Here is a 23,914-nt window from a genome sequence, read left to right as displayed (position 1 = left end):
CATCTGACCCTGGCCTGCACCTCACCACGGGGAGTGAAATGGCTCCTTTATGGTCCTCCTATTCCCACTCTCTCTCTGCTTCAGTTATTTCTCGCCAGGTGAATCTTTTGTATGATTCTATGTTGCCCAAGTTCAAGAGTGCTCAAGGGCTTTCTATTGCCTGTCATATGAAAACCAAACAGAGAATTGGGACTTCAGTTTCTTCAATTGTAAAATGACTATTCTGGTCTTGTGGAGTGGTTTTCAAGTGTAAGCAGCCCAAAACATACACCAGATTAAAGTGGAGCCACTCAGACTGAAGCATGAGAAGGAACCAGATGCTACCACTCCACCACTGCCCCTCCCCCGCCTGCCAGCAGCCTCCACAGATAAATGACTGACCACAAAGACTTCTGAGTTTCTTTCTTGGAACTGCAATGTTCTAGAATTTACGGTCTCATTTTTAGAGACGGCTATGTTAGAGGAACATAAACTGAGACGTGGAACCTTCCATTCCAAGTCCGTTCACTTCTACATTTCAGTTTCTAAAGCTGCAATCTTCAAGTCCACATGGCATCGCACCCCCCACGGCAGCCATCTAACAGCCAATGCTTTGAGTCTGCCATTTGGGGAAGCCACCAATTGTGACTGTACGATTCATAAATACACATGGAAAAAGAGAGAGGGGAGGAGAAAAGGTGGAAGAGGAAGAAAAAGGAGGAGAAAAAGCATCATCATCATTAACATCATCATTAACATCATCATCTGGAGCAACATGAACAGCAAAAGAGGAAAGACACATAACCTACTGTCTCCCATTAATGTTGCTGTCATCTTTATTCATTTATTCATGTTGGGGCAAAGGATATATCACAGTGAATCTTGGCCTTGGTGGCAAATATACTAATACTGCAATTTAAATGTGATAATCATAGAATTTTTAAAGCAGAACTGAGGAAACAAAAGGAGAAAAAGATCCTCTGGCATTAATTACAGTTCTTTTAATATTATTAAAGAGGGAGGCAGTTCTAAGAAAAGCCACACAAAATCCCTGCAGGGAAAGAGGAACAATTTTTATGAGAAAAGAAAAAAAATTATTTTTACTAATATCTAAATCTACAACTCTGAAAATTATACCTCATTAAAAAATTTCTTGAAAAAGAAATTATCTATTATTTTTCTGTAATTGTATACCTCAAACAGATAAAATGTTTGCTCTTTCTCTGGTATTTTATATAATAAAGAAGATTATAGCATACTTTGTAGCATTTTTAAATTGAATATTGTATTTTAATGAATAAATGGGATCGATTTATACCACTTAAAGTTGATGTCAACAAAATCTCCCTCCTAACACAGCTTTACATTTCAAATCCCACAGAGTGAAATTTAACCTTTTAACATCTGATCCAAAATATTATGTGAGCACATTTTTTCAAGGAGAACCTTTACCTGATGTAGCAGTCATGACTGGACCACAACTCTAAGATTTCAATACCTTGACCCACCCAAGGTGCATGTCCTGCCCATAAACATACTCAACATAAGCCAACTGGGCAGTTCTGCTGATCCCAGTCTTCTAGGGCAGTGATGGCGAACCTATGACACGCGTGTCAGATTTTTTTGGTGGATTTTTCTTTGTTAAATGGCATTTAAATATATAAAATAAATATCAAAAATATAAATCTTTGCTTTACTATGGTTGCAAATATCAACAAATTTCTATATGTGACACGGCACCAGAGTTAAGGTAGGGTTTTTCAGAATGCTGACACGCCGAGCTCAAAAGGTTCGCCATCACTGTTCCAGGGGCAGGCTGACAAAGATTTATGTAAATATGTGCTTCCCAGTTACCCACAGCAGAAGGAAGGAAACGTGGCAACCATGACTCACTTCTGCTCACATTTCATGGGTCAAAACAAATCAATGATCACTCCTAACTTCGAAGGGGGTGGAGGATTGTTATCTTACTACCACCTTGTAGGAGAACTGGAGTACGTGTCACCAGCCTTATTGACCATCACGTCTGTTTTTGCTCTTTATCTTCTTTGGACCTTGGCACCATATAACACTCCACACTATCTGTCCCCTCATTTGGAACTCATATCATCAACCCAACAAATATATTATCAACCAAACAGCAACAAAATATTTTATTCGTTTAAACCAGAGGTGGGGGACGTCTGGCTTTTGGGCTGTATAAGGCCCGTGAGATCATTTGGGCTGGCCCCGCCAAGGCGTTAGGGGTGAGTTAATTAAATGTTTGACCAAATATAGCAGGCTAATTTTTAAGTTGATAATTCTGTATGTCCTAAGAATGATGTTATAAATATTCAAATGGCCCTTGGCAGAAAAAAGGTTCCCTACTCATTTTCATATTAAAGCAAGATCTCTCTTTTTTTTTCTTAAAAGCAACACCCTTAGTATATCTCATTTTGGCACAGCCAGAAACTGTATATAAGTTTCAAGAATAGAGAAGTTGGTAGTCCCACTATGACAGAGATGACAAGTTGCTCACCAAATGCTGATGACTCTCCCCACTTCTGTCATAGGTTAGAGTTGTTGAGTTGCAGCAGGAGATATTCTCAGGCCCTTGCAGTAGGTCTGGTTACATGACTGAGTTCCGGCCAATGTAATGTTGATGGAAGTGCCATTCACCACTTTCAGGCCCAGTCCATAAAAATCTCCTCCCACTCTCATCTTCTGGCTGGATGTTGATGCCTGACGCAACCTAGAAAGCCACATTTTGAAGATGACAGAGCCTCTGACAGCCTGGTCTCCAGATGACTATAGTACACAGACCTTCCACCAATCCTCTACCCTGCTAAGGATATATTTAAGCCTTTTTATTAAAAATAGTTTTATTTTTAAAGTTTTAAAAAATAAACTTTTGTTATGATAAACTTTAATAGTGATGGGGGTAGTTAGAATAAACCGACAAAACACTCCAAAAGTATGAATTTTAAAAAATATTTTGGCTGGGCATCTTGTTCTTCAGACAGTCGTGTCTTCCTGTGCAGTGCCAGCTGCAAGCCTGAGACATGATGGTGAAAGCTGGAGTGAACAGATTTGGTTGTATTTGGTGCCAGGTCACCAGGGCTGCTTTTAACTCTGGCAAAGTGGATATTGTCGCCATCAATGACCCCTTCATTGACCTCAACTACATAGTCTATATGTTCCAGTAGGATTCTACTCAAGGCAAGTTCAAAGGCACAGTCAAGGCTGAGAACGGGAAGCTTGTCATCAATGGAAAGGCCATCTCCATCTTCCAGGAGCGAGCTCCCGCCAACATCAAATGCGGTGATGCTGGTGCTGAGTATGTTGTCGAGTCCACCGGTGTCTTCACTACCATGGACAAGGCTGGGGTCACTTGAAGGGTGGAGCCAAGAGGGTCATCATCTCTGTCCCTTCTGTGGGTGCCCCCATGTTTGTGATGGGTGTGAACCATGACAAGTATGACAACTCCCTCAAGATTGTCAGCAATGCCTCCTGCACCACCCACTGCTTGGCCCCTTGGCCAAAGTCATCCATTTTAACTTTGGCATTGTGGAGGGACTCATGACCACAGTCCATGCCATCACTGCCACCCAGAAGACCATGGATAGCCCCTCTGGAAAGCTGTGGCATGATGACCAAGGGGCTGCCCAGAACATCATTTCTGCTTCTATTGGTGCTGTCAAGGCTGTGGGCAAGGTCATCCCTGAGCTGAATGGGAAGCTCACTGGCATTGCCTCCATGTCCCCACCGCCAATGTGTGGGTTATGGATCTGCCCTGCCGCCTGGAGAAAGCTGCCAAATATGATGACATCAAGAAGGTAGTGAAGCAGGCATCAGAGGGCCCCCTCAAGGGCATCCTGAGCTGTACTGAGGACCAGTTGTCTCCTGCGACTTTACAAGGAAACCCACTCCACCTTCAATGCTGGGGCTGGCACTGCCTTCAATGACCCCTTTGTCAAGTTCATTTCCTGGTCTGACAATGAACTTGACTACAGCAACAGGGTTGTGGACTTCATGGTCCACATGGCCTCCAAGGAGTAAGAGCCCACTGGACCCCCATCCTTAGCAAGAAGAGAAGCCCTCAGCTGCTGGGGGGTCCTTGCTCCAAACTGATCCCCCAACACACTGAGGGAGAATCCACTAGTTGGAAACTATCTCCACAGTTTCCATCCCAGATCCCCTGAAGAAGGGGAGAGGTTTAGGGAGCCCTACCTTAACATGCATAATCAATAAAGTTCACTGAACCCAGCCAAAAAAAATGTTTTGGTTGGCCTTCACAGTGTTATCTTTAGCTTTCTACTACTTCTCTCTGCTCTCTTATGTGTATTCTCTGGATTATTGCTTTGCCTGATTAGAAGAGAATTTCTCAGCAAGTGGAAGAAAGAACTGCATTATTGTAGAGGAGTTTGGAGTAGTCAACAGGGAGGACTGCCAGTTTCTGGTTTTGTAAAACCTACTAACCACCACAGAAGCAAGATATAAGCACAATGTCAATGACTGCCTAAGGCTGACAGGCCCTATTTTAAGTGTCTCATGATAGAAATAATTCATAATGCATGAAATTAGATATATAATGGCACTTAAATTTTATCATGCTCATCAAAGCCCTATCATCTCTAATATGTTGTGGCAAACATAACACTATGGCTTTGCGGAACTATTTTCGTTTCCCTCTGGACACACTGATAGGCTGCATTTCCCAGCCAACCTTGGAGGACTCAAGGCCCACGGGGAGAGCTGAACCACTAGTTGGAAGGAGCTGGATCCTGAATAAATGCTTAAAACATTTGCCACGCCACCCAACCAGCTTGGGACTGTGATATGAGAAAGATATAAACCACTGAAATTTTGTTCTAGTGATTAACACAGCATACCCTGAGGAATACATTAGGATTGCTGTATGTGCATCAAAGAACTCTGTGAAAGGTTAAAACTGAAGGGGCCCTAGCCAGTTTGGCTCAATGGACATAGCATCAGCCTGCAGATTGAAGGGTCCCGGGTTCAATTCCGGTCAAGAACACGTACCTTGGTTGCAGGCTCTCAGCTCTGGTCAGGGGTATGCAGGAGGCAACCAATCGATGTGTCTCTATCACATCGGTGTTTCTCTCTGTCTCTCCTTCTCCCTTCCACTCTCTTTAAAAAAATAAATGGAAAAAATATCCTTGGATGAAGAAACAAAAAATGAAGGGGACGGTATGTAATATATACTAAATAGAGATGTTAAACTAAAAAAGGAAGTCCAGCTCTATAGATGTACTCTAGCCCCATCTCTACTCTCACCCCACCCTGTTCCTAATTGTTTAGAAACTGCCACAGAATGCTTCTTGCCCTGGCAAGGGTGGGGCAGACTCCAGAGGCACTTGCCCTCACTGAGACACATCCTATCTGCAGAAAATTCTCAGGTGAAGGAGCTTAAGAGGTACAAACCTCCAGTTATATATAAAAAGAAAGAAAAGTCATGGAGATGTAATGTACAACATAGGGAAAGTCAATATTATGGTGATAACTTTGTATGGTGACAGATGATTACTAGACTTATTGTGGTGATCACATGGTAAGGAGTATGAATGTCAAATCACTATGTTGGAAGCTGGAAACTAATATAATATTGTATGTCAACTATAATTTTTTTTAAAAAAAGACCCATGAAATGGGTGTTGCAGCTTCGGAGGAGAAGAAAATTCCTCCTAGGTACAGAGCAAGGTGGGCACAGCCCTAGACCCAAGCCACCGGTCCAGCCCTCCCTCAGAGCCCACTGAGACACCTCGCCCTCCACACACACTTCCCCTGGCCCTGTGGGACAGCCTTCCAGGAGGCCTGGGTGCCTCTGGCAAGGTCCCTCAAGCCACAAAAGAAAGCCCTGCAGGCTGTGGCCTCACTGCATCTGGAGCAAGGGAAGAGCTTGGCTCAGGGCCAGCACCCGTGCCCCTACCTACCTCCAGTCAACACTCCTGCGCCCTTGTTCTGAACTTGCAGAGGCAGGGAATCCTCTTGGCTCCCTTCCAGTGGGATGTGATTCCTGTCAGACTCTACGCCAAGAACCCAGGGCTTTGGGAAGAACAATGTTCCATATAAAGACCTAAGAGGCAGCTTCTATTCTGATGTCGCCCCAGGGCCTCAGGACCAAGGCTGTGAGAGCAGGCTCCATTCAAGAGGTCTAAGGCTCCCTCTCTCCTAGGACCCTCTGCAATGCCCTTGAACAGGAAAAATCCCATGAGTGAATTCCATCTTTGACTTGGAAACTCCCTATTGCAACCGTTTTGTCAGGGTCATGGTATGTGTGTAAGAGGTAGATAGAGACAGGTAGGTGATTAGGTAGCTGTGTAAGTAGGTAGCTAGATAAAAATACTTGATAGTCTGCCAATCATTCTAAAAACAGGGTCCCAGGGATGAGTCTGGGTATTGATTATATGGGAGAGTTATGATCACAAGCTTGTGGTACAGTCTTTGTTCCTTACATAGTTTCTTACAATGCTAATCAAACTGGGTTCCTTCCCACGTTCCACACGGCACACCATTTCCCTTCCAAGTTTCCTATTCTAACGTTTCAGGAGGAGGCGGGTGGCAGGGCTTTGGGTTTGGTGGTTAGATGGGAAGGAAGGGATGCCTGGGTTTGGGTTCATCTGGGCCTTCAGGAGTATCCACCAATATTCCTGCTGCTTCCTGTAAATGCAAGGGGATCCACTGATTTTCAAAAAAAAAAAAAAAAAAGAGATATTCTATACAAACTATCCTTTTCACAAATGTTTATTGAGGCCCTCGCTTTGTATGTGGCAAACACCGCGTTAGGCCTTGGGGAATTCGGTGATGAATAGAGCAGTCACTGTCCCCAAGGGTTCACAGGCTGGAGGAGGAGGAAGCCTCGTAAACAGCTAGTCTCCTCTGGGAGAAGTGCTATGACAATGGCCACTTACCAGCAGTGGGACCTGGGACAAGCACTTGACTTCTTTGTGCCTTACTTTCATCATCTGTAAATGGGCATAATAACAGTGCCCCTCTCCTTGGGATGTTGCAAGGATTAAGTAAATTAGTGTATTAAAGTGCTCAGAACATTGTAAGGCACACAGCTAGTGCTGTGGAAGAGTTTGCTCTTGGTGGTGGTGACTAATGCAGGAAAGCTTCCCTAACCCTGTGCTTCCCTAAACCAGAAAGCCCTCCCAGAGGAGGTTATGCAAAGTGAGGAGAAGAGGAGTTGCTCAAATGGCTGAGAGAGGAGGGAATGGGGGAGCAAGAGGAGAGAAAACAGTAAGGGGAAGAGATGGAGCAGAGGAAGCAGCAAGTGGTGACACAGAGGTGTGGAGAGCACAGCAAGTGTGAGAGCAGAAATCAGTTTACTTCAAACATGGAAGCAATTTGGAAGGTGAGGCGAAGAGTTAAGGATAGACCATACGGAATAGATCATAAAGGGTCTGTTGTGTCATGCTAAGGAATTTGGATATTTATAAATCAATTTATAGGAAAAAAATTTTCCAGAAAGTTGTGAAGTGTTTACTCTGCTGTATCAACGAAGTTTTGTTCTGGTGTCCAACCTTTTCTGCCATCCAGGAACTCAACAGGGAAGATCCCGATGAGCTCAAACCACTCATGTAATTCTTTCCCCTTCCCAGTAATTGGCTGAGAGATAGATGGGCATTGTCCCACTTCTGGGCAAAGATATGAGAGGACCCAGAAGGCTTCTGCAAAAGTTTTCCTTTCTCTGAAAAAGAAACATACAGGCTGACATGCCTCTTCTCCTCTGAATGTTGTGTTGGTATGTGACACCCGGGATTGCATGTCCTCTAGCATATCCAACACAACTTGCATAGAGTATAGTTAGATTAGTTTACTTTTCATTAAAAATTGAAGATTTATGACAACTTCCTGTGAGATAAGTAGGGTAGTTGTTATCCCTTTAGTAGATTAGGAAGCTGAAAGAGATGAATTAGCATATATATTAGGCCCAGAGAATGAGCAGAAGTAAACCCAGGTCTGATGATTGCTAGATATCCTACAGTACCAGGATGCTTCTCTTTCATCAGACCAGATACAGACCATAAAGCTTCCTAAAGATTGGCATTCATGTCCAGACAACAAAGCAAGGCACAAAAGTCAACTAAATCGTGGGAGTAGATTAAAATGCCTTTTAGTATTTTTGCTCACATTGTATAAGCTGTCTGAGACTGAACTAAAAAAATACATGAAAAGATGGATTCTAGTGCTTTTCAAGCTGAGTTACACACATGTCTGAGTCAGATTACCACCCTCCCTAGGAGCAATAACCAATAGCACAGCTTCCCAACCAGTGTGCCCCAAAGGGGTTCAGGGCCCTTGGGGATGCAGACATTATCTCGAGCTTTGAGGAGACTCTTCACTTTACTTCAGTGTCATAGTGAGTTCGGCTGCTATAACGAAGTGCCACAGACTGAATGACACATAAACAACAGGAATTTATTTCTCATAGTTCTGAAGACTGGAAGTCTGAGATCAGGGTACAGGCAAGGTCAGGTTCTAGTGAGGGCCCTCTTCTGGATTGCAGACGGCTATATCTGTACCCCCACATGGCAGGAAGAGGGCCAGGGAGTTCTCTGAGGTCCCTTTTATGAAGACATAAATCTCATTCATGAGGGCTCCACCCTCATGACCTAATTATTTCCCAAAGGCCCTACTTACTATACCACTATACTGGGGGTTAGAATTTTAATATATGAATGGGGGGCGGGCAGTTCCTTGCACCCAGTGTGCCATACCAATGTTGGTACTATTTACATGTGCTGAGACTTGAAATAAGTTTGGGAAGCACATGCCTATCTTTCCATGTCTTTCCCGTATCTTCTACGGCTGTCTCTTACAAACCCTCCATTTCTGCAAATGGATCCATTCACTATTTCTTGAACTGTTCTGTTTGTTCACATTTTTGGCTTAAAGACTTTCCCTATTGCCTTAAATCCTGGGTCTCCTCCAGCATAATTTCAAAAATTTTATTACACCCAAAGTGACCTACTTCAGTAAACCACTGTAGTATGTAACAAATATTATATACTTAAACCACTTGGCCTATCACATTGACATCTTATTTTTTTCATCTGTGTGTCTTCTCTCTCCAGCTAGACCACAAACAATCTCTCTGAAGGCCATAACAAAGATCCTTTCTCATAGCAAACAATTCATTCTTAATGTTTATTGACCATTGACATCTTACTGTGTTCTTATTTTCTAACTAGAGGCCCGTTGCAGGAAGATTCCTGCAAGAATAGGGCTTCCTGTGCCAGAGTAAAGCTCCCGCCTCCACCACCCCTCTTGCTTCCCTCCAGTCTCTGCAGCCCTGCTTGCTTTCCTCCCATCCTAGTTGTCTTCTTTGCTCTGCACTGTGTATGCAAATTAACAGTCATCTTTGTTGGGTTAATTTGCATATTCATCTGAATGGCTGGTGGGCATAGCGGAGTTACACCAATTTGCATGCTTCTCTTTTATTAGTGTAGATCTGTTCTATCTTCTTGTTCCTGTGATAGTTGCATGTGATATAAAAGTTCAGACTATTTGATTGTGTGTTTTTTCCAAATACAGTGTAGTGTATGACTACTTGATGTAAAAACATGGTGCTAAATGCATGGAGATTCACAGAAGAGAAAAAAAGAAGAAAAGAGAGAAACACATTGATAAAACAGGATAATGATGAGTTCTAGGGGTCTTCTAGCCTAAAAACTTGGAGACAAAAGGGGCACTAATATAGAGGAAGGAGACACTGGCCATTGTTTATCTCTTGGAACATTTACTGCATGTAGTCAAATTTTCGTGACTATATTAGGATTTGGGGAAGAGCAGGGTACTTTTATTCTCTAATCACCAATAAAGCCTGAAGTATTTGCAAGTTAAGTCAAAGCCTGAAGTATTTGCAAGTCATAGAACAGACAACTTTGCATAATTCAACTCAGCTGACTAGTTCCTACAGAGGCAAGCATTTCTGAAATAACACGTGTGTGTCTGTGTGTGTGTGTGTGTGTGTGTGTGTGTGTGTGTGGTGTCAGGTTGGGACTTGGCTCCTGGGTGTTACTGAGCTGGGGAAAGAATGTGTTGAGGAACAGAATCTATTGACATGTCTGGAGAACAGAGCTGGCCAAGCTCATGGTCCCTCTGTGGTCAGCCCTACTCGCCACAAACTCCCATCCAGCCCACCTACCCCAGTGAACCCTCCCACATACTCTGTCTGAAGCACATCCTGGCAAGCTCCTGCAGTGTGACTCTTTGGTCTCTCCTTCAGAACCAAACAAAAGGGCCTGCTTTGAGGCTTCTCAAGCTGCCAGCTCCTAAGGGAGTATTTCTATATAGGAATATATTTTGGGGTGCTAATAAGCTACCTCTAAATATTGGGGACACAGCCTTTGAATTTAATAGTTGGACTGCTGATGTCAACTATTATAGTATAATTTGTGGAAAGCTGAAACCGGAGGGGCCTAGGTGAAAGGAGATAGCTCATATCAATCATTTATCTTGATGTCAGAGTGATTCAGAGAACTTTTCATTATATACCTGTGAGGCCAATGCCATCCTACCTGTTGTCCTTTGGGCTCAACTGGAGTCTATGATAACCCAGGTTTGAGGATGAACTCTGGATGGAGAAAAGAGAACACTGGTTCAGGATCTGAGTGTGCTTGGGAAAATTTATTTAGGATGGCTTTTCCATGGGTTCTTTACTCTCATGACAATCAGGAGCCATGTTCCATGACTATCCATCTGATTGTGTGGCAGTGCTCAGCTCCCTAATTTTCCCATGAAACCAAAAACCTCCTGTTTTGTCTGCAATAATTACCCACAGTAAGTGTCCACCCCCCCCCACACACACTGTACTTTCCATTTCAACCAGTGATATTTTGGAGCCTACATGCTCTGAAAAAAATAGAGAACTATCTCACCAAACTAAGGAAGTGAGCTCCAGACCTCATTTTTGAAAATGTTCAGCTTGATAACTCAGTCCCTGAGATCACTAATTTCTCTTCTCCCACCCCTCAGTTACAGTGTATGAACAAGGGATCATTTGAATTCCCATGAGGGAAAATTAACTGAATGGGCTTTGCAGGACTAAAGGATTTAATTTGGCTCTTAAAATCTTCCTACCAGGCTGTTTCTCTCTAATGTTGTGGCTGTTAAGTCTGTTCTACTTAGATCTAGCTAGAAAATATTTCATGTGTTTATGTCTCATGAGTGTGTATTTTTTGTTTGGATCTAGGTAATTTTAATTTGTTTCAGCCTCTCACAATTCTTAAAAAATTAGTTCAAAGAGTATAAAATATGGTAAACACTGCTCACTCTCGTGCTTCACCCTCTGTGCTATTCACAGGAAATGCATTTCTGACACTTTTAAAATGAGCAATCACACGTATAATCAACTTGGTTAAAACTTCCTTCCTGGTAACTGCAACACTTCCTCTGCATCTGGATACGGAGGGAGACCCAGAAAAGCGGAAGAGTTTAGAGGCACCCTGGGTAGGTTCGAATTTATTGTTTTCAAAAACTAAACAAATGATCCTTCAGCATCAACACCTCCACTGCTTTATCAGGTATTTTTTGACCTTCCTATTTTTTTGCCTTTTGTTGGGTCTGACTCTGAATAGTGACACTTCCTTCTCAGCTAGAATATTTTTATCTGGAACTGCTGTCGGTTCTTGAGCCGATACTACCCCCGAATGTCTCTGTTTCATTGTCTAGTGCAACCTATACGAGTGGATACCCACGAGGTGCCAGCAATAGTTTGGCAGGTGCATCAGTTTTTTGTTCGTTTGTTTGTTTTCATTTGGGAGGAAGAAGGACACGGGAGTCTGCCCCTGACAGGCTTCAGTCTTACCAGTGCATGCCTGGCCATTATTGTACTCATCAGTGTTTCTAACGTCTTCTCTAAAAGGCGAACGCTTCCTAACCTCGACCATGAAGGAGAGCAGTGAGTATTTAGTCTGCCTGTTGTCTTCTGCATGTTGTATCTTGTAAGACTGTTCGGGATCACTGAGATCGAAGTTATTGCTGTGTATTTGTACATTGCCTAAATTCAGACCTATTTTATTTCAAGTGTCAGTATTAATATATCTTACAGTTCTCTTCTTTGTTAGTTATTCTATAACGTAGCAACATTATAGACCAAATAATGATTGTTTTAAGCTGCAAGAGACAGTGAATTGGGACAGTTGGTTTCATGTATTTAGTAAGTAGAACTTCTTAATGTTTTGGAGGGAATATTGGCTTTAAAAGTAACTTTAAGCTAAGATTTGAACAGAAGTCTAATGAAATTTGTCTTCCTTATCTTTTAATCAAACTCTTCTTTTTGGTGTTTGTCAAATGCTCCACTATTTCTTGAAGAAATAAGTAGTTATAAGTCTCCTTAACATTAGTCATTTAAGAGAGTAAATGATATATTCTGAAACATTAATTTTTGTCATTAGTTGTTTCTTATTTAAAATATAATCTTGCAACAGTGATACTAAATATTAAAATAAAAATTCCTGATTTATAGTTCAACTTAATATTTTAGCATTTCAATCATTATTTGAAGTGTCTTACTGCAGTATGTCAAATTTATATTTAAGTGCTTTGTGCAGGGGAGGTACTCATTAAATATAGAGTGTCCCTCAAAAATGTATACACACACTTTGAATAATTATGAAGGCAGTGCTTATTAAAATACATTTCACTTTCAAAATTGAGCTATCAGCTGTTAAAGTGTATATACACTTTTTGAGACAGCAAAAGTGGATAAACTGATGAGAAGAAACTTCTGAATTCTTGTTATAGAGATGAAAATATTAGAGCAAAAAGGAAGTTAAATAATGAATTGGGATCCAAATAGCAGGTTACTGGAGCCCAGAAATCCTTCCTTCCATCCTATGGCTTCTCCACTGTCTAACACAGAGGAAGATGGAATGAACTGGAACAAAATTAAAACTACCTGACTGTTCCTATTAAGGGAGTGCTGCCTTGGGCGACTCCCCCAAGACCCTGCCCTAATACAGCAATGACAACCAGAATTTCATGATACAAAATGTTGAAATGACTGCAAACATTCTTGGTTGAAACTACTGATTCTGATATTACCTTTCCTAACTAGTAAGAAAAAAAAAAACACGAAAAGAAAGACAGGAAGTTGACCAGGGAGTAGATTCCTGAACCAGACAGTTTGAACACAGAGAACATGCAGTGAGGCTGGGTAAAGTGTCTGGGTCCCAAGAAGTGTGAGACCGAACAAAGAGGAAATAAGTCAGAGGCCTGTTTTCAAAGAGGGGCGTGTTAGCATTTCACAGTGCATCTTGCAGACTAGGAGCTGATCCTTTCACGGGACTGTTTTACTCGTCCATGCCTTTCAGTATGCTTAAAAACAAGTACCACTTTGAGTCATGACAATATCTCAGACACCATGCTGGATGAGCGCCTTACATATCTCCTTTATCAAATTAAATTTTCAAACATAATGATCGTAGAGAGAATGATTACTGAACCCCCATAAACCCATCATCCACACTGAGCAAGTATATGTATTTCTTACCTTATTTAATTCTCACCTCCACCCTCGGCTGTATTAACGACTCCATTTGACAGATGGGAAACAGGCTCCGAGGTTAACCAGCTCAAGTCACCAGATCCTAAGTGGCGGGATCAGGATGCACGAGTCCCGACTCCAAAGCTCCTGTATCCTCGTGAGCACGCCACTGTCATTCTTCTACCCCTTCTTTTGCCATCTCGCAGCAAAACGCCACCGGCCAGTGCCTGCCCCCGTGACAAAGCCCTGTGTTTCTCCGCTCCCAGGTCGCACAGGGCATGGAGCTGGAGAGCAATGAGCAGCCCGTGGTTCTGAGAGAGGACAACCGCCGCCGGCGCCGGAGGATGAAGCCGCGGGGCTCGGCGGCCAGCCTGTCCTCCATGGAGCTCATCCCCATCGAGTTCGTGCTGCCCACCAGCCAGCGCACCAGCAAGACCCCGGAGACGGCGCTGCTGCACGTGGCCGGCCACGGGAACGTGGAGCAGATGAAGGCGCAGGTGTGGCTCCGCGCGCTGGAGACGAGCGCGGCGGCCGACTTCTACCAGCGGCTCAGCCCCGACCACTTCCTGCTGCTCTACCAGAAGAAGGGCCAGTGGTACGAGATCTACGACAAGTACCAGGTGGTGCAGACCCTCGACTGCCTGCGCTACTGGAAGGTGCTGCACCGGAGCCCCGGCCAGATCCACGTGGTGCAGCGGCGCGGCCCCTCGGAGGAGACGCTGGCCTTCCAGCGGCAGCTCACCGCCCTCATGGGCTATGACGTCACCGACGTCAGCAACGTGCACGATGACGAGCTCGAGTTCACGCGCCGCCGCCTGGTGACGCCACGCATGGCGGAGGTGGCGGGCCGCGACCCCCAGCTCTACGCCATGCACCCCTGGGTGACCTCCAAGCCCCTCCCCGAGTACCTGCTGAAGAAGATCGCCCACAACTGCATCTTCATCGTCATCCACCGCAGCACCACCAGCCAGACCATCAAGGTCTCGGCCGACGACACCCCGGCCGCCATCCTGCAGAGCTTCTTCACCAAGATGGCCAAGAAGAAGTCCCTGATGGATATCCCCGAGAGCCAGAGCGAGCAGGACTTCGTGCTGCGCGTCTGTGGCCGCGACGAGTACCTGGTGGGGGAGACGCCCCTCAAGAACTTCCAGTGGGTGAGGCATTGCCTCAAGAACGGGGAGGAGATTCACCTGGTGCTGGACGCGCCCCCGGACCCCGCGCAGGACGAGGTGCGCAAAGAGGAGTGGCCGCTGGTGGATGACTGCACCGGCGTCACCGGCTACCACGAGCAGCTCACCATCCACGGGAAGGACCACGACAGCGTGTTCACCGTGTCCTTGTGGGACTGTGACCGGAAGTTCAGGGTCAAAATCAGAGGCATTGACATCCCGGTGCTGCCCCGCAACGCGGACCTCACGGTGTTCGTGGAGGCGAACATCCAGCACGGGCAGCAGGTGCTCTGCCAGAGGAGGACCAGCCCCAAGCCCTTCACGGAGGAGGTGCTCTGGAACGTGTGGCTTGAGTTCAGTATCAGAATCAAAGACTTGCCCAAAGGGGCCCTGCTGAACCTGCAGATCTACTGCGGCAAAGCGCCGGCGCTGTCCGGGAAGGCCTCTGCCGAGACGCCCAGTCCCGAGGCCAGAGGCAAAGCTCAGCTTCTCTATTATGTGAACCTGCTGCTCATCGACCACCGCTTCCTCCTGCGCCACGGGGAGTACGTGCTCCACATGTGGCAGATATCTGGCAAGGGAGAAGACCAAGGGAGCTTCAATGCTGACAAGCTCACGTCGGCCACCAACCCGGACAAGGACAGCTCAATGTCCATCTGCATCCTTCTGGACAATTACTGCCACCCGATAGCCTTGCCTAAGCATCGGCCCACCCCTGACCCTGAAGGGGACCGGGTTCGAGCGGAAATGCCCAACCAGCTTCGGAAGCAACTGGAGGCGATCATAGCCACCGATCCACTCAACCCTCTCACAGCAGAAGACAAAGAGTTGCTCTGGCATTTCAGATATGAAAGCCTGAAGCATCCCAAAGCGTATCCTAAGCTGTTTAGCTCGGTGAAATGGGGACAGCAAGAGATGGTGGCCAAAACATACCAACTGTTAGCCAGGAGGGAGGTCTGGGATCAAAGTGCTTTGGATGTTGGGCTGACAATGCAACTCCTGGACTGTAACTTTTCGGATGAAAATGTGAGAGCCATTGCAGTCCAGAAACTGGAGAGCCTGGAGGACGATGATGTTCTGAATTACCTGCTACAGCTGGTCCAGGTAGGGGATGCCCCTGTTACTTACGGAGCCTCTTCTCCAGGGATTGGTTTGCATTTGCACAGGCGCCCCATTCGGTTGTCATCCAGTTCCCTTTGTCCAGAGCATCATGATCTGTCAAAGCAGATCTGAAGAAGCCACCTCAGAAAGGAGTAAACTGTTCCATTTTTTTTTATTGTCTTTATGGGTTTTCGGACGAGCATTTTGAAGATGGTAATATTACCACTTCTTAGGAAAACTGGCCCTATGGGAATACTTTGTTCTCATTTATTGTATGAATGATAAATTCAATGTATGGGATGCTCCCCTGTGTCAGGCTCCAAGTGATATACATGCTTGTTGTGTATTATCACATTTAACTCTCCCAATAACTATGGTGGAGGTCAAGTTAATATTTTAATTGTAAGGAAACCGAGGCTAACTAAGGTGCCCAAGGTCACATACTTTCAAAGACCGAAATTAAACCCAGGACTCCAGGCCCTGCTCTTTTCATTGCCTCCCAATATGCTGCAGCAGTCCAGTGTCAGAATTGTATGTCCTAGAGAGAAAAGGTCATACTCTCTGATCATGAATGTGATCACAATTCATGAATCATACCTCATAGCTGGATGGGACTCTGAAAGCCCCTCCTGTTCTCATTCCTTTCCCTGGGGTCAAGGGAGACAACATCATTTGCCTAAGGTTTTCTTAGGAAGTTAAACAAAGGAGAGCAGTTCTTCTGCTCACTGTAGCCAATCTCAAATTAGATCGTGCTGCTTGACAAGGGCAAGGAAGTAAAGAAATTGGAATAGAAATTCTATTTTAGAGTGCAGAAGTGCCCATTCATTAATTCAACAACATGTACATAGCGCTTCCACTGTCCTGGATGCTGGATGTAGAGCAGTGATAAAAACAGCCCATCTCTGCCCTCGTGTAGCTTGTGGTGCATGGAGAAGACTGACATTAAATGGTGTACGTACAAGCAGATATTTAATAACAAATTGTGGTGACTGCTTTCAGGGGAACTACAGAATACTATGAGAAAACAGTTAGGGGTCCTGGGGACACTTAATTTAGATGGAAGAAGCCAGAGACAGTTTTGAATAGGTGATGTGTGACCTGAGGTCATTAAGATTTCCCAGGTTAAGTGTTAGGCTCTAAACCAGTGATGGCGAACCTTTTGAGCTCGGCGTGTCAGCATTTTGAAAAACCCTAACTTAACTCTGGTGCCCTGTCACATATAGAAATTTTTGATATTTGCAACCATAGTAAAACAAAGACTTATATTTTTGATATTTATTTTATATATTTAAATGCTATTTAACAAAGAAAAATCAACCAAAAAAATGAGTTTGCGTGTCACCTCTGACACGCGTGTCATAGGTTTGCCATCACTGCTCTAAACTGTCTAATTATTATCTGTATGGACAGGAAGGCCCTGGAGTTTTCTGATGAGCATTTTGGATACTCTGCACTTTAACTCTGGATATTCACCTTCCATTAAGCAGATACTTGAAACAATATATTTGGCCTTTGCCTTCATCTATCAAATATTTCCAATATTTTTCTCTGGCCATGAGGGCAGATACGTACTAGCATGTCACTAACGAAAATTTTAGAATAATCCAAGTATCTTCAGCTTTCTAGCTCTCCACAACAAATAGAACATAAAACAAATTTGCATGAATGTGTTCTAAGTCCCAAGGCCACCTTGAATTCTTTTACATTATCATTTCTACAAGTAAATTTTGAAGAATTGGAAATGAATGGTTTTCTTGGAAGTGTTTACATGAGATAGGTCAGTAAGTAATATTAGCTTTGAGTTTGTGGTTGTAAATGTGAAGAGTAGTCATTTGTAAAATTATTTGAGGCATTCAGGTTGGAAAAACTCACATTAGCATTAGAAAATTTAGACATTTCTGAAGTGAGTACTGGTGGTAAAATTACCACACTCTCAACTGGAGCTACAATGGAAAGAATCTTTGAAAGTATGGGGATAATGGAAATATTAGCAAGTCAGTATTGATCACTTCCAAACTGGAAAATCAGAGAAAGAAGTGGAAATCATACCAAAAAGTCCCAGGCCCTTTATGATGTGAAAACATAAATTGGAATGGGAATTTCTTCTGTTTCATCTGAAAAAAATGATAGACCATGTCTATTTATAAAGAAAATACTTTGAGATATTTAACTTTAAGCCTCCCCTTTTCATGTTTATGCATGATATCTACTCTATAACTTTATATATGCATATACAATAATCAAACAATATTTGTTAGTCTGGCTACTTTTAAATTCATGGACTATTGCAGATTTATAGAAAAGTACAGAGAATGCTATAACAGATATCATAACCCACTAGAATTTATCACATTTTATTGGATTCTTTTTATTAAGTCACAGAGCTAACATCAAAGTCAGTATCTCTATATTCAAGGGATGTGAAAACTTGTAAACACTACAAAATCTGGGGAAGCTTATAAAGTAAGAGATTTTTCAGACAGAAAGCTTCGTATACACCACAGTGTGTCAGGGAGTGGTGATCATATGGTATGGATTGGTCCGGGCCTGCTGTTTATTTGCAGTAAGAACCTGTGAGCCAGCTCAGACTTGCCAGTGAGATGCCAGACACACATCTTGAGCCGAAGAGCAGCGATAAAGATCTTTAGGCTTTTCACATGTAACAAATATTTTTCTCCTCATATGTACTAGATCTCCACTGTCTATTTTCTTTCCGACCACCTCACTTACCTTCCACTTTTACAGATTTGTTATAGCCATTTCCACCTTTCCCTTCTATCCTGCCAATCAATCAAGTAAGCCCTTAATGGGAGCAAAAGCCCTCCCCTCTTTCCCTTGACGTTATCAAAAGCACATGACTGTGAGTCAAGAATTCTGGCTTCTACTCCTGGTCCTTAAGCAAGTGGTTCACTGGCCGAAAGTGTCCTTGAAAAGAAAGGACTGAACTTAAGTGACTGGTAAGAGTCGCATCACCCTACCCATAAAACCCACCAAGGCAGAGCACCAATGTTTCTCCATCTCCTTTTCCCTGATTAACCAACATAGAATGCAGCCCTACAAATAAATGCCTATGTGTTCCTCCTTCAGGCTGTGAAATTTGAACCTTACCATGACAGTGCCCTTGCCAGATTTCTGCTGAAGCGTGGCTTAAGAGTAAGTACTTCTTTGATAGTAGCATGACATTTTAAAAGTTATTGGGAATTGGCTGGTAGACCTAGAGCGTTCGTCACAATAATTTCAACCATCTTGTTCTCACTCTCAGAACAAAAGAATCGGCCACTTTTTGTTTTGGTTCTTGAGAAGTGAGATAGCCCAGTCGCGGCACTACCAGCAGAGATTCGCTGTGATCCTGGAAGCCTACCTGAGGGGCTGCGGCACCGCCATGCTGCATGACTTCACACAGCAGGTCCAAGTCATTGAGATGTTACAAAAAGTTACCATTGATATTAAATCGCTCTCTGCTGAAAAGTATGACGTCAGCTCCCAAGGTATAGTAGCTATATTTTCTTGGTTCTCTTTCCAAATGCCTTCATCTCCAAATGCCACCATCCCTGTGTTCTTCTTCCTTCTGGAAGGCAATTTGTACCTTTCTAAAGGCAGCAAAGAACAAATATTTTTAATCTTCTGTCTTCATGGGACAAGCAAATTTAAAGGTCTCCCTTTACAAGTTAACATAGTTTTAAAACTATATATATTTTTAATGATGAGTTTATTATCGATATTAAACTCTGAAAAATTTTAAAGCATTATGCAGATGTAACATCTGGGTTTCAAGAACAATTGTGCACACACACGAAGATTAGTTATTTTCAAATATTCACCTTTTTTCTCCCTATCTTTCCATATATGCATATAATTTTCATTCTTTTAAAGTAATGAATTATTGAGAAGCTATTTAAAATTTTGGGCATAAATATATATATACATATCTGTATATATCATATATATTACATATATGTCAGAATACTTCATATAAAACATTGTGTATCACCTCTTCTCTAAAGACATTTCCAATCTTGTTTTCTTATCACTAAGAAATCCTGTCCCTTGCCCAAGTGGGGTGGCTCAGTGGTTGACTGTTGACCTATGAACCAGGAGGTCATGGTTCGATTCCCAGTAGGGGACGTTCAGGAGGCAACCAATCAACACTAGTAATTCTCTCTCATCATTGATATTTCTATCTCTCTCTCCCTCTCCTTTCCTCTCAGAAGTCAATAAAAAATATATTTTAAAAAATAAATCCTGTCCCTGCCCTAAGAAAATTAATCACTCTTTCTCTGTATTTCCATTGTTGATATTGCGTTAAATTATAGTCATCAACACATCTTTCTGGTCTCCTAAACTATATAAGCTTTGAAGCTAGAAAATATATCTTATTCTTGTTTGTACACTTAGACACAGCAGTATGGCTCATAACGGACACTCACTAATATATTCAGCCAGTACTTTAAACTGATTACTTAGAATTTCCACTTTTTCTCTTTGATTCTTTTCCAATACACCAATAATGCTCTGTCCTAAAAATAATAGTGATAATAATGACCTCACTCGTATTTTTATTGTAAGTAAAGGGGAACATACGTACTAGCCTCCAGCCTGCCTGTTATACAGGGAGTAATTTTTAATTTATGTATTTTGCTTTTAATATTTTGAGGCTGCTAAATAATCTCCACACAGCCTTTCTCTTTTGAAAAGATTTTGCAGAACCCTAACCAAATTCTATTTAATATGCTCTTCAAACGTCTGTTCCCCAAATCAGATGGCAGTTTACGGTTTCACACGTTAGAAAGAAAACCACAGTATCAACTCCTTAGCATTATCCTTAAAACATCCTCTCTACCTGATTGTCTTGATATCCCATTCCTACTCCCCTGTTTCTACCCCTTGTTGTGGTAGGTGTAAATGAGTGTATTGCTCCCAGTAAACCTGACTTATCTTGCCACCTGAAATGGTTAGCTCCTCAAAGACAGACACCCTTTTCTCCTCCTCCACAGTGGACCAGATGGTTTCAGGAAATGTTACAGGTAATATTGGTAATTTCTTGCGCTCATATAACTCTTGTGTGCTTTTGACAATTACAGTTATTTCGCAACTTAAGCAAAAGCTTGAAAACCTACAGAATTCGAATCTCCCCAAGAGCTTTCGAGTTCCGTATGATCCTGGACTGAAAGCAGGAGCCCTGGTGGTAGGTATCGCCTCAATGTCTCCACATGGTCTTCATGTCTTGAAAATGTGTGTCAAGCCCTTCCCTAAACACTGGATACTGAAAGCCTCAACACCAGGCAATCTCCCACCCATTTTCTTATGAATCAACTTTCATGAGGAATCACCTACATGCAATAAAATGTGTCCATTTAAGTGTACAGTTCATCACCACAAGAAGATACAGAACATATCCATAGAAAAAGTTCTTTCATGTGCCTTTTATAGTCAGGCCTTTCCTCCTCCCATACCCGATCCCAGACACACACAAAAAAATCTGCTTTCTATTATATACTCTTGCCTTTTCTAGAATTACATGAAGTGGAATCATACTGTATGTAGTATTTTGTATCTGGATTCTTTTACTTAGCATAATGCTTTTTAAGATCTACCCATGTCGCTGTGTGTATCCATAGTATGTTCTTTTTACTACTGAGTAGTATTTCTTTGTATATGTATGCCACAATTTGTTTTCCATTCATTTTTTTTTTACTAAATATTTAACAGTGGGAAAGTTGTGTCAAATAGTTGGTATGTGTGTGTAATTTTATACTGCCAAACTGTTTTTTCAAAGTGATAATACCATTCATTTTATATTCCCACCAGCAGTATATGTGAGTTCCAACTGTTCCACATTCTAGCCAACACTTGTTATTATCCGTCTTAAAAGAGAAGTGGTATCTCATTGTTGTTTTTATTTGCATTTCCCTAATGATGTTGAACATCTTCTCATGTGCCAGTTTTTCATCTTCCATTGACATCTTTCGTTCATTTTTAATGTGGATGGCCTTCTCATTTTTATTTATGAGTTATTTATATAGTCTAGACACAAATTATTTATCAAGTATACATTTTACAAATATTTTCTCCCAATCTGTGGCTTGCCTTTTCATTTTCCTAGTAGTGTATTTCAAGGAGCAGAAGATTTTTATTGTCTAATTTGTCACTTTTTCTTTTATGGCTCATACATTTTGCATCCTAAGAAATATTTGCTCAATCCAGTAATGTTCAACCTGGGGTGACCCCACCCCACATACACACACATACCAAGGGACATTTCATAATGCCCCTTGATTGTTACAACTGAGAAAATGCTGCTAACATCTAGTGAGGCCAGGAATGCTGCTAAATATCCTACAAGGCATGGGACAGCACCCCCCACTGCCCCCCACACACACACCCCAACAAAAAATGATCCAGCCCAAAATGTCGACAGTGCCAAAGTTGAGAAATATTGCCTAAGTCAATGTAATAAATATTTTTTCTAAAAATTATATAGTTTTAATGCTTACTTTTAAGTCTTTGATGTATTTTGAATTGATTTTTGTGTATGGGGTGAGATAAAGATCAGGTTTCATTTTTTAAATCTGAAGCTCCAACTTTTCCAGCACCATCTGTTGAAAACATTGTCCTTTTCCTATGTAAATATGTTGGCAAACAAAGCCTGCTGAGGTCTCCCTGGCATCTGCTGTTCCGAGGGGCCAAGGTCAGGTCTGCGACCACTGACCAACGATAAGGCTGACCACGGTTCAAGAAGCAGTGGTTTTGTCAGGGGCTGTCCCCAAGGTGGCATGAGGGTGGGGAGTGGTCGCAAACCTCTGCAAACAGAAATTGTGCAGGTTGCATAGGCCTGATGCCAGGGCCCCCAAGATTCAGTAAAGTAACCGGTAGAAAGCAGCACTAAACCAGACAAATCTGAGTTTCCAATCAGGTCTCTGCCACCTTAGGGCCTGACCAGGGGCAAGTAAATCTCTCGTCAATGGTATGTGAACAAAAGGGGGCTGTACGGCAAACATGACAAGCTCAATGAGAAAGTAACCACACAGATCATTAATTCCTACGCGGGCAGGTCATGGCAGGGAGTGACAACTTCCTTAGTGAAAAGCTAATCTTTACCTTAAGCAAGACCTGTCCATTGTTCTTGTGCATCTAGGCTAACAGACCTTTAAAATGTCAGAGTCATTTTCTTCGCCAGACCCCTCAGAAACATACTCACTGGACATAGCACAACTACCAGGAAGTGTGTTGTTATCTTGTTCCCCACATACCATCTCTGTTCATTGTAATTGTCCAGTGTTAACTATCCTGTACTCGCTAATGTAAAAGTATGTCTCTCTCCATTTCCCTTTTTATCCAGTCCTAGAGATTTCCCTGCCTTGCTTTCTCCTGCCTCCTTAACCCACCACCAATGGATTTCACGTTTTCTCCTTTAATTCTAAATGGATAAACAGGACTGCAACACTGCTATTCCTAGAGCATTTTCTCCATCCTCTGAGATTTTGCTTTTGGGCCAGGTCCTCAGCCCTTGGCTCAAAAACACTCTTTGAACCTTAAAAAAAATGTTGGTAGTACTTTTGTCTAATATCCTCTGACCATGTGGATCTATATCTACATTCTCTATTCTATTCCATTGATCTAAATATCTGTCCTTACATCAAAATCACACGCTCTTGATTAATTCAAATAATAAACCACTTCATATATGCTTAAGAAGAATCTTACAATAATGTATTTCCATTAAACTCCTCCCGTTGTTATGCTTTTAATTTCTGCATATATTATAAACCCAATACATTGTTATTATTTCGCTTTAAACAGTTAAAAATAGATTTAACAGATTTAATAGATTGAACATTTTATAATATTTACCCCACATTTTCCATTATTGGTGTTCTTCATTACTTTGTATAGGTCCATGTTTCCATCTGGCATCATTTTCCTTCAGCCTTTAATATTTTTTTATAGTGCAAGTCTTTTGGCAAGAAATTCTTTCATATTTTGTTTGTCTGTAAAACTCTTTATTCCACCTTTATTTTTGAAAGATATTTCCCTTGGAAAGAAGGGGATGCTCCTCCCTTCATGTTTACTTTATATCCAATTAGCAGTAAACTGGCCCTGTAGTAAAAAGACACACTTTCCTCTGTCCTTATTCAGTAGAGATTGTTAGGAATAATAACATATTAATAGA

At 42.5% G+C, this 23,914-nt stretch overlaps 1 protein-coding gene and 1 pseudogene across 3 annotated transcripts in view; both read left to right on the top strand.

The window, feature by feature from the left end:
- The first annotated feature begins 3,023 nt into the window (after positions 1–3,023).
- On the top strand, positions 3,024–4,017 carry LOC102440252 (annotated as a pseudogene).
- A 7,346-nt stretch (positions 4,018–11,363) lies between these two features.
- Positions 11,364–23,914, top strand: part of PIK3CG (phosphatidylinositol-4,5-bisphosphate 3-kinase catalytic subunit gamma) — a 35,916-nt gene continuing 23,365 nt past the window's right edge. The window contains exons 1-5 of one of the 3 annotated variants that reach the window (XM_006085385.3): positions 11,364–11,510; positions 13,741–15,747; positions 18,832–18,897; positions 19,007–19,232; positions 20,826–20,929. In XM_006085385.3, coding sequence (XP_006085447.1) covers positions 13,753–15,747; positions 18,832–18,897; positions 19,007–19,232; positions 20,826–20,929 — 2,391 coding nt within the window. In that variant the 5' untranslated portion in view covers positions 11,364–11,510; positions 13,741–13,752. Of the gene's footprint in view, positions 11,511–11,843; positions 11,888–13,740; positions 15,748–18,831; positions 18,898–19,006; positions 19,233–20,825; positions 20,930–23,914 lie in introns of those variants that run through there. The other 2 variants (XM_006085384.1, XM_014452806.2) reach the window with 2 other exon arrangements.

The sequence above is a fragment of the Myotis lucifugus genome, unplaced genomic scaffold, assembly GCF_000147115.1.
Source record: "Myotis lucifugus unplaced genomic scaffold, Myoluc2.0 scaffold_18, whole genome shotgun sequence".
In the NCBI taxonomy this organism is placed as follows: Eukaryota; Metazoa; Chordata; class Mammalia; order Chiroptera; family Vespertilionidae; genus Myotis; species Myotis lucifugus.
The sequence above is the reverse complement of the archived record's forward strand: the minus strand, read 5'-3'. Positions and strand labels throughout refer to the sequence as shown.